Source organism: Mastomys coucha, unplaced genomic scaffold (assembly GCF_008632895.1).
Source record: "Mastomys coucha isolate ucsf_1 unplaced genomic scaffold, UCSF_Mcou_1 pScaffold1, whole genome shotgun sequence".
NCBI lineage: Eukaryota > Metazoa > Chordata > Mammalia > Rodentia > Muridae > Mastomys > Mastomys coucha.
Genome location: NW_022196891.1, coordinates 31,389,022 through 31,399,841, shown reverse-complemented (window position 1 = coordinate 31,399,841; position 10,820 = coordinate 31,389,022). Strand labels below are relative to the sequence as shown.

At 46.6% G+C, this 10,820-nt stretch overlaps 1 protein-coding gene across 9 annotated transcripts in view; it reads left to right on the top strand.

Annotated features, from left to right (window-relative positions):
- Window positions 1–10,820, top strand: part of Ppp1r12b (protein phosphatase 1 regulatory subunit 12B) — a 188,583-nt gene that overhangs the window by 170,284 nt on the left and 7,479 nt on the right. For 4 of the 9 annotated variants that reach the window (XM_031383432.1, XM_031383422.1, XM_031383503.1 and 1 more), the window contains 2 exons: window positions 1,220–1,270; window positions 7,106–7,286. In XM_031383432.1, coding sequence (XP_031239292.1) covers window positions 1,220–1,270; window positions 7,106–7,240 — 186 coding nt within the window. In that variant the 3' untranslated portion in view covers window positions 7,241–7,286. Of the gene's footprint in view, window positions 1–1,219; window positions 1,271–7,105; window positions 7,287–10,151; window positions 10,363–10,820 lie in introns of all 9 variants that reach the window. The other 5 variants (XM_031383441.1, XM_031383450.1, XM_031383522.1 and 2 more) reach the window with 2 other exon arrangements.

Genomic DNA, 10,820 nt, shown 5'->3' with positions numbered 1-10,820 from the left:
CTGACTCTGGACAGTAATTTGATGACCAGTCCTTTTGGCTTTCCCATATAGTTGGTTACTTTGAACACACCAGTTTTGGGGTGGGAAGGAGCCTTAGGAAGTCATCTCATGCATTCTTCTGCCTGCAGAACTGCACACAGACACATAGCTATAAGATATTTGGTTATGTAAACATGCACACACAGATTTAAGGGCTTTCTGCCTTTTCCATGGTGTCAGACAGACATTCCAGGCCATTCACAGCTACATAACAAAACCTCGTCTCAAAAGGAGAATAGCCTGTGAGGTGGCTCAACAATAAAAATGCCTACTAGATCTAAGAGAACTGGTTCCCAAAGGTTGTTCTCTGACCTCCATGTACATACCATGCTATGGATACACATGTGCATAGACACATGCACATGCACACATACACATGTGCGCACAGATATAAATATTTTTTAAAGGACGTCTTTCATCGAGACTCTTTGCCATTGATCTAGGGCTTATGATTTAGGACCTAAGCAGTCAGCCCTCTGGCAGAGGATGTTCTAGTCAGATTCCTGACCTGATCTCAGATGTCTATATTTGGAATTTGATATCCTTAAACTGGGGAAATCCAAGTTAGATTTAGAGATGAACCCTAACTCTGATCTGACTCTAAGTCTGAATATATAGTATGTTCCTGTCTTTCTTCTTGTCTGTGGGAAAGCTAAGTTCTGTGTTTCATTCCCTTGGCCTATGACCAGTCCTCCTTGGCGTCTCATCGGGTTAATGGCTCCACCTTGAATTCAGGCTAAACTAAGTTACTAACTGGAGAGAAAGCCAGGGGAGGGAGAAGTTGCAGACAGTGATGCCTGCCTCCCTACTGACCATCCACCCCGTACCAGCGAAGAAGTAGTCCCCTGGGGACTTAGGTAGAATGTTACTAAAGGTGATGGAGTTTTGTTTCAGAGAGCAAGGGTTCTAGTTACTTGCAGGCATTTTAAAAATTTAGGTTGTAAAGGATGTTAGCAGGGTGCTGCCCCTGTATCTTCTAATTTTCTTATAGAAAACTTAGGTAATAGGACCATCATCAGTGAAATAGCTGTCCCCTGGTGGCAGGGCAGAGTACACATATGGAGAAAGGTCGAGACAGACTCAGAGACCATGAAGTTGCTGATGGTGTGACGTGTGGGAGGAAGCTCTGCGATGGCTCCCTAGCCATTATCTCTTCAACAAGCTCCTTGTTTCTCAATAGGAGAGGCGAGCGCTGGAACGGAAAATGTCGGAAATGGAAGAAGAGATGAAGGTATGAAGAAGACATTATCGTTGTCTTGGCGTGTGTCTGTTGTCTGAATGCCTGCCTAAAGTAGATAGATACCTGAGCCTAGGCTTGTCCACTCTAAATGTCACTGCCAACTGAGCACCATCAGGAAGAGATGCTGGAGTGAGGAAATGAGCACCTCTCTTCAGCCATCTCTTGGGCTCTCTCAGTTCATGCTGCATCTGCTGTGGCCGCCTCTTGTAAGACAACTGATAGGGATACAGGTAGACTCTCAGCAGGCTGGAGGCAAAAATCCTGAGGTGAACTTCCAAGGTTTTCAAAGCAGCGACTTCCCCTGGGAAGACTAGGTGAAAGAGCTAGGACAAGTTCTCCCAGCTCTGCAGAGTCCCTGCTAGGGGAGCTCTGTGTAGCCTGGGCATGGCCACAGGCTTTTCTCACCACACACAGCTCTTACAGGAGAAACACAGCTGAGTCATTCTACAGCAGTATGAAAATGTGTTTGCATATTGATTTCTTGTCCTAGGCCATTTCCTCTGCAGTATCCCAGAGTTCTTGGCCTTCACCCACTAGAGCAAACTCATACCTCCACGTGACCTCCACGTGACCTACTTGAGGGCTTGCTGCCTCCTCTTCTCGAGGATGACTGACAGCAACCATCACCTCCCTTACCGTCTTGACTGGATTGTTGGCAATTTTGAGTGCCAGTCCATTGCTATAGGAAGGAAGGAGGGAAAGGAAGCAAGGAAGGAAGGAAGGAAGGAAGGAGAGAGGGAAAGGAGGGAAGAAGGAAGGAGGGAAGGAGGGAGGGAGGGAGGGAACAAATGAATGAATGAACGAACATGAAGCTGCTTAGGGGAACCACCTGTCTAAGACACTGGAGCAGCTCATCCCTGACTTCCATAGTGCCACACAGCCATGTCAGCTTGCTCAGCTTCTTCCTTTCCTCAAGAATGTTATTTTAGTGGATATGTAATGCCAAGTCGGACGTGGATTTCTGTAGCTAGGAGGCAGAAACCCTGGGGCAGTGTCAGACAAATCCCAAAATGTCCTCCTGTGAGTAAGGTCTCTGGTGTGCAAGTAGATTGCTTTCCAGGAGACAGCTGTTGTTTCCGTGGCCTAAAATGTTATTTGTGGATACCTCACCACACACAGTTTTCACAGCCCTTCCTCACAGTCCTGTTACTCCCTATGGTTGTAGTGAAGGGGAAATGCCAAGCCTGCCCCTCCTTTCCTGGTCACCAACCCACAGTGTGACTAGTAATGGTCATGTAGAAGCTGAAGCAATAACTAGTTATCCCTCACATTCTTTACATTTCCTGGACTGACTCAAAAATACCAAGAAGTAGAAATAGTGTTTGATTCTCTTCTGAGGTAGAACACTACCCTCACAAACACATTGCATTTTTTCATCTGGATTTTCCAAACCCACCTGACTTACAGTAGTATGCTAATATTGCCAAACAGTTCTTCATGAACCACCACATACAGTTCTATATGCATGAGGGCTTCCACCTGAAACCCTCAGCTGTGTCATCTCTGCTCTGCGGTTAGGCTACTGTCTGTACTACCTGTGTAAGGATCGCTAGAGAGCTGACTCCATAGTTAAGAGCACTTGCTGTTTATGCAGAAGGCCTGGGTTCAGTTCCCAGCACCCACATGATGTTTATAATACTCCGCAACTCCAGTTCCAGGGAAACTTCTAACCTCTGTGGGCACCAAACATATACATTGTGCATATACATATATGCAGGCAGAATACTCATACATATAAGTTAATGCTGAAGTCTTTTAAATATATATTAAAATATATATTAATCATTCACGATTTAATATTAAATAAATATATATGTTAAAAACATGTAAAACCCTGTGTCTGAGTATGATGGCATATACCTGTAATTCCAGCACTTGGGAAGCAGAGACAATCTCTGTGAGTTCAAGACCAGCCTGTCTACATAAGACCCTGTCTCAAAGGAAGGAAGGAAGGAAGAAAGAAAATAAGCAACCTCAAAAAATAAATAAGTAAAATAAGAAGAAAGAAAAAAGGGCTAAGAATATAGTTTAGTAGGTAGAGTGATTATTTAGCATGCACTTAGCCCTGGGTTGGGTCCTCCGGACCACATAAAACAGCTATGGTGGTACATACATGTAATCCCAGAAAGCTCTAGGCCAGCATAGGATACATGAGACCCAGTCTCAAAAACAAGGGAGAACCAGGCAGTGGTGGCACATGCCTTTAATCCCAGCACTTGGGAGACAGAGGCAGGTGGATTTCTGAGTTCAAGGCCAGCCTGGTCTACAGAGTGAATTCCAGGACAGCCAGAGCTACACAGAGAAACCCTGTCTCAAAAAACAAAAAAACAAAAAAACAAACAAAAAACCAAGGGAGAGGAGATGCAGTGTGCAGAAAGAAAGGACCTGAAGCTTGTAAATCAAGCAGAAGCTCACTCTCGTGCATGCTCACACACATGTTCACTCTCTCTTTCTCACTCTCTCTCTCTCTCTCTCCTCTCTCTCTCTCTCTCTCTCTCTTTCTCTGTCTCTCTCTGTCTCTCTCTCTCTGTCTCTCTCTCTCTCTCTCTCTCTCTCTCTCTCTCCCTCACACACACACACACACACACACACACACACACACACACACACACACAAGTGCCCTGAAGCCCATAAGCAGGCCTTCGTCCTTTGTGCCATTCATGTAAGCCCCATACAAAGACTCAAAAGTGGGAGGAAAAAAAAAAAAAAACGGCACCTTCAGGTTCTTCCTTATTTCTATTGTCATTCTAAAGTGGCAAGTACAGGTGCTCTTGGGTTTGCATGTTTCTTTCTGTGTTCTTAACCTTTCAAGCTGTGGTTTTCTAAACTAGACCATGAATTCATTTCTTCAATATTTCAAGAGCTTACTGCACGTGAAAGTATTTATTCTTTCTAATCAAAAGTCATTTGCCAAAAACTTTTAAAAAGAAATTTAAGAGGTTGGAGAAATGGCTCAGAGGTTTAGAGTACCAGCTGCTCTTCCAGAGGATCTGGGTTCAATTTTCCACACCCACCTGGTGGCTCTCAACCATCTCCAGCTCTAGTCCCAGAGGTTCCAGTGCCCTTTTCTGGCCATCTCTAGTACTGCATACATGCAGTACACAGACAAACATGCAAGCAAAGCCCATACACACAAAGGGGGAAATACATCAATTATCAAATAGAGACAGATCATAAGTGGCCCCACACCAGTCAGTAAGCTGCCTTTGAGACTGTTAGAAATCCACCTTATCACTCAGTCCCCGTCATTCTTTCCTGCCAGCTACAAAGCCAAGTGGAGAAGAAACGCCTACAGACAGACTGTACTGCCCCTAAACATAATTTGTACAGGCCTAAGGGGAAGAGCATCAGACTGTCCCAGTCACTCCACAGTTCAGTTCTGTCTGTACCTGCTTCAAATTTATGAATACAGTGTGAAACTCTGTGACTGGCTCTAAAGGAGTTGAAGAAAGTAACTATTTAGTTCTCGAGGTCTTGAGAACTAGGCTATCAGGTATGCTCAGCAACTTTCCAGAGGGTTGGTGACTAAAACATTTATATGAGATAGTCAGAGAATAGTACAATTGTCAAGTCTGGGAAATCTTACCAGATATGGGATCTTTTAGGCCTTTGCACTAGTTGCTCAGTTTGTGCATATGCATATTACATAGTTCAGTCTTTCCTGGATCCATCAATAGGATGTCTTTTGTAGGGGTAACTCCCTGTGCATGCTTCAGAGCTCAGTAGGCACTCAAGTCCGAAAGTGACATCACTGCCTATTTTCCTGAGACCAACAAAACACAAAGGTCGGGTGAAATGGGTCCATAAGATGGGCCCTCCCAGGTGTATGGAGGGCTCTGTGGTTGGGAGGCAGTCATGGTGTCTACCCAGAAAGGTAAGTATGCCACTCCCTAGGAGAAACTTCACTCCATCAGATTGGAATAGAAGTGTTTGCCAGATCTGACAGGTGTGCATGTCAGTGTGAGCTGAGCTGGCTCTGCACTTGTCTTGGGATGTCCACATCCAATCTGACTTTTTACTGGGGCATCCTCCACTAAGCTTCTGCTTCCTTGCTAGACCTTACCCTTCCTATCTCAGGCCCTTGCATGAGAAGGGCCCAGCAGCCATCCCCCTGTAAGTTGCTTCTGGGATTCGACTTTGCTTACTCTGGACATAAGCTAGCCAGCTTGCCCTGTGCTCTGCCCTCCTCCTCGTCTTCTCTTTGCCATGCTTGTTTCATGACTGCTTCCTGCAGAACATTCCACCAGATGTTTCCTACCACCCTCCTCCATACGGAGAGCTTCCAGAGTCTTCCACCTAGAGTTACCTGTGTCCACAAGTTCCCAGTTGATTGCTGTAATGTCCCCTGGAGGCAAAGGCCACTTCATATAATGGCAGTGAGTGTATTGCAAGCTTTGGTCCAATGTTAGCACCAATGAACGACATTGCCAGGGGTTTCTGTGTTTCTGCTCGTGTCTTTAAAGCCCTCCGTGTGCTGTTACGATCTCCCTCGCCTGTCCCTCCACGGCCAGGATGCTTACAGCTGGCAGAGGTACCTGGCAGTCCTGCCTTTCCCCAGTGTAGTCACTCTTCCTCTCTGGGTCAAGAACTCAGAAATCAGCAGTGTGCCTCCGCTTGGTTTTCCTTTTTACTGTTTCTCTCATGCTACTTTCATTTTCTTGCTGGTTCACTCCCAGACCATGGCCCCACTAATCTCTCACTTCTGTCCTCGCTCGCTGTGTATGAAGTACGAGAGACTGCTCTGATTCCTGGAACCTTTCTGTCATCACTATAACCCAAACACTGCATAACAAAGTCTTGTCCCTCTTCCAACAGAGCTGATAGTCCTAGCTCCAAGGTCAGTGCAGAGGGAGGGTCTGGTGGCAGAGTTGGCAAGCCTGCACAGTGACCCCTCTGTTGAAGTGTTTGAGTCACTTGTGAAGTACTGGGAAGAGTGACTGTGATGGCCATCTATTCCTTTGCCACACTGATGCCTGGGTGAGGCTAGACCACTACAGTGACCCAGCCAGTTCCCCCATCACCTGGCATTTATGAGGTCTCTGCTTTTGTGCATTTATAATTTCCAGAGTGTATGTCTGTTTAAACATATTTATGTAGTTCCAAGCCTCAACCCGAACTAAGACAGAGAACACAAGTTAGCTGTGAACTTTGTGATACATATAATCATGTGTAGGTCAGGGGCTGTTTGGCAGTTGCAGGGCCTGGACAAGCTGTGCGCTACTGGGGAGAACTGGGAAGGTTGATTATGCTTCCTGCAAAACAGGTCCCAGGTCCACCCAAAGAGCTGGCAGGTGTCACACCAGCCTTCTTACTGATGCATGCTATATGCAGAAAGTGCTTTAAGAAAACACTCCTCTGGTTGTAGTTTTTAATTAAGGAAGAAAGCAAATAGGGGTAGGGGGTCAAGTGTGAGGACAAGATGAAGACAAGGGAAGGAACCCCTCCCAATCTTCAGACTAGTCCCAGTGACAATGAAGGAGAGTTCCCAGGCTGTGGCTCTGCATGTGAATTTGTCAGAAGGCCCAAGCCATATATGTTGGCCTCTTGTTCTCAGGTGATCCACATGTGGTTTTTGATGCTCATATAGCTAATCCCAGCATGCGCAGGGCTCATCCCAGGACCACAGACAGCCCTTCCTCTTCTGGTGCGCCTCTCCCTCCTCCTCCTGATTCAGCTTGTGCTCATTACACCTGCCTTTCCCATTTCCTCTCTTGCATGCAAACTAAAACCAGAAACAGAAAATCACGTGGTTTCTTTGTCCCACTTTTTCCCTCTGTCTGTCTTGTCTCTGTCTTGTCTGTCTCCTTCATGTCTCACTCTCCGCAGAACCTTCACCAGCTAAAACAGATTCAAACCTTGAAGCAGATGAACGAACAGCTGCAGGCTGAGAACAGGGCCCTGACCCGAGTGGTGGCCAGACTCTCCAAGTCCATCGAGTCCTCCGACACCCAGGAGCTCTAGCTCTTGCCCTTCCTCTCCACCTCACTTCCCTCCTCTGCTACTCCAGGCAGGTTCATTCTTCTTGTTGGTCCCAGAAGCCCAGTACCCATCCCTTCCATCAGAGCCTCCATGTCCAGGTATCTGTAAGACTGATTATCTGGAGATGGAGTCCACATAATGGGACAGAAGAACCCAGGTCAAGGGTGGTAGTGGGCAAGCAGAGGGTCACTGTTAAGGTTGCCATATTACCTTCTCTTCCCCTAGAGACTGAATATAGACTTGCTTACTTAGATGCACAGATATACAACTGTGTATATTTACCTCTGTGCATCCATGTACACATATTCATTTCGTTGATGGGGTCTTTGCCAAGAGCTTTCTTAGCCAATAGCCACCCAAGTGTATGTGTACAGATTAGGGCTTAAAGTAACCAAGGGCAAGAGCTCTCAACCGTGCCTGTGTGTTAGATCCTCCTGGGAGCTGTTGCTATATCATGTATATCGTATATAATGTATGGGCCCATTCCAGTGCTCTGTGGTTTGGATTGATTGAGGCCTGGCATCAGTATTTTTCTAAAGCTCCCCTACTAATGTGTATGTGATCATGGTTGAGAATCACAGCCCTTTGAATACCAGATGGAACTTAATCCCAAGTGACAGCACTGCCTGATGGAAAGGACTCCTGGAGGCCACGCCTCCCTGAGCCTACCTCTTTTAGCATCAAACACTGTCTATTCTACCACTGGGGCAGAGCTAGATGAGCACTCACTCTTTACCTCCTCCTAAGTCTTTGCTTTCATCGTCGTCCTCCTGAAACATTCGTCTCATTCCCCTCCCAAGTCTCCTGGGTGCAGGGATACGTTCCTTCCTGCCCCGCGTGTGTGGGCCTTGAGGCAGAACAATGCAGGCCATATAAACGAGCCCTTCCCAATGGGCCGGGCTTGCAAAGGCGATGACAGGCAGTGGATCAAGAGCAGGGTTTGTTTTCAGTTGAAAGCACCCCTCAAAAAACCAGGTTTGGCAAACTAGACCCTTCCTCTGGCTGTGGATCTGAGAGCCAGGCTCACACACAGATGGTTTTCCCATCCGAAGATAGTGTGACGGGGTCACAATGCCTGAAATGAGTTTTTTGATTTTCAGCAACAATCTAATTAGTCTTGCTCGGGCCTGTCCTTCATTCTGTCTATTTGCGTTTGCCTTTGGGGTCAGTAGCTGGCAACTGATACCCACTAGTACTGAAGCACGCAGATTACCATAGGGATGAGCTAATGTCCTCTCACGGGTACTATCACAGGTAGAAAGAAAGTGGAAAGGGATGCGCTGCTGTGGCCAGGCAGTGAGCAGCCAGCATTTGGTCTAAGCTCTGTTTCAGTTAGCCTCAAACATCCAGAAAGGGCACTAACATGTAGCTCTGTGGTGGAGCGGGCTTAGCATTCACCCTGTACCCTTGGTTCAGTCTTTGCAAGCATGGGAAATTTTGGTTTGGGGTAAAATAGAGACCCCCCCCAAAGACGTCCCAGTTATTTTTGGTCTCCCTATTTGTTGCAGACAGTGTAGGACATGCGGCAAAATTAATGTCATCCCGGCATTTACTGACGCGTAGGCTGAGGGCTTTGTTTTCTCACTGATTCCTCAGCACCAGCATGTGTATTTAAAGCATGGGTTACAGAATCAGAACCAAGCCCAAGGTCCCTTGGAGAGTAAATGGTTGAAGGAAAGTTCAAACACTGTTAGGGTCCAGAGTCTGCACTCTGCACACCTCAATATAAGCCGTCTGCATATTTTACAGCCTTAACCATTGCTAAGCACATGGTCTAAACAGTGTAGGGACAATCTGTCAGCAACTACAGCATAGGGCAGCATTGCAGCACAGGAGCCACAGACAGAATTATACCTTTCCACTACCCTGACTTGATAAGCCAGTTTCAGCATGGTGGCGCACGCCTTTAGTCCCAGCACTTGGGAGGCAGGCAGGCAGATGTCTGTGAGTCTGAGGCCAGCCAGCATGGTGTACAAAGACTCACTTTCCAAAAACCATTTACCTACCAGAAGATTGTCTATAGACACTATAACGTCATTGACTGGTATATGACCTGTGATAAAGGAAAGCAAATGGTAGGTAGCTCATAAGCCATGCCAGTAGTTAAAAGAAAGAAATCAAAAGGATTGTATTTGACAAATAAAACTATGAAATTCATATTTCAATCTCCAGAAATTAAGATTTATTGAAAGCAAATCAAAATTTGAGTGTCTGCACTATCAGTATGTGTTACCTGCCAGGCCATCCTCAGGGAATGAAGTAGTCACAGCAAGACTGTGTGGCCTGTAGTCTAGTCTAAGGGACGTAACTGTACAGACCTTGACATAAAAGCCTGCCGGCTGACTCCTATCAGCAGGAAAGAAACTGGCAGTGTGGTCAAGCGATTTGAACCCACTGTCACCCCTTTTGAATCGTCCCCTTCAAGTCTTACCCCAGCGCTCAGTGCCAGGCAGCTCAAGCAAGGCGGGCTGCTCAGGTAAGGTTTACTGCGAGACCCTCCACCCCAGCTTGCCTTGCCCTGGCACATTGTAAAGCTTTAGGACCCGTGTCCCTTGCCTTAACACAATCTTCATCATAGACTATAAGAAGTAGTATTTAAGAAAGCATGTACTTGACTCTGTTTATCTGAAGTATCTGAACATCAAACTTGCTAGACATGGAGAAGCTGAAGTCCAGAGAGTTAGGATGTACTCTGTGTAACCTCATGCTTGCATAGCTCTTCACACTTGAGCTCAGGGTCAGACAGCACTGCTCCTCCCCCCTTTGAGTATGGAGTCTGTGTGCCCCTTCCTTGCTCTCTGTACGCCACTGGTACTTTTTTTTTTTTTTTTTTTACATTTTCTTTTGATGTTAGATGTTGCAGCTATGAAATTTTCTTGTCTCTTTTCCCCAGCCCCCAAAGAATTGAGTTCTTAATGAGGAAAAGAAAATCACCAACACTCAACAACGTGTACCTCCTTTTTAAAGCAGCTCAATTCTGAAGAGCAGGGAACACAACCCACAGCGTCTTCATACCTGTGCACGTCCAGCTAAGAAACAGGGTTCCCAGGGGCTAGAGAGGTGGCTCGCAGTTAAGAGCACTGGCTGTTCTTCAGAGAATCCAGGTTTGAGTCCCAGCACCCACATGCTCTCACAACTAACCATATGGAACTCCTGTTCCAGAGAACCTAATGCCCTCTTCTGGCTTCCACGGGCATAAGTCACAGACACAATGCGCCGACAAAACAGTCACACATATAAGAGAATTTTTTTTTTTAATTAAGAAGTCACCCCTAGGCAAGCAAACCCCCAGATGTGGAGCATTGGAGCAGAGATGGAAGGTGGCAGCCCGGGCAGAGCTTGCTGACTGAGCTTCTTAGCACCCCATTCTGATAGGCATCAAAGAGGCTGCCAGAGCTACTGAGTCAGGGAGGACAAGCTTCCCGTTGTAGTCTTTAGATTTCTTTAGTCTTACTGCTGAAATGTGTGGATGGCGTGCCTGCTCTCCCAGGTTCACGGGGAAACTGAGTGGTAGCAGGGGACCCCAGAACGGCAAGGCCTGTTGCAGAGGCCAGCACTTCCA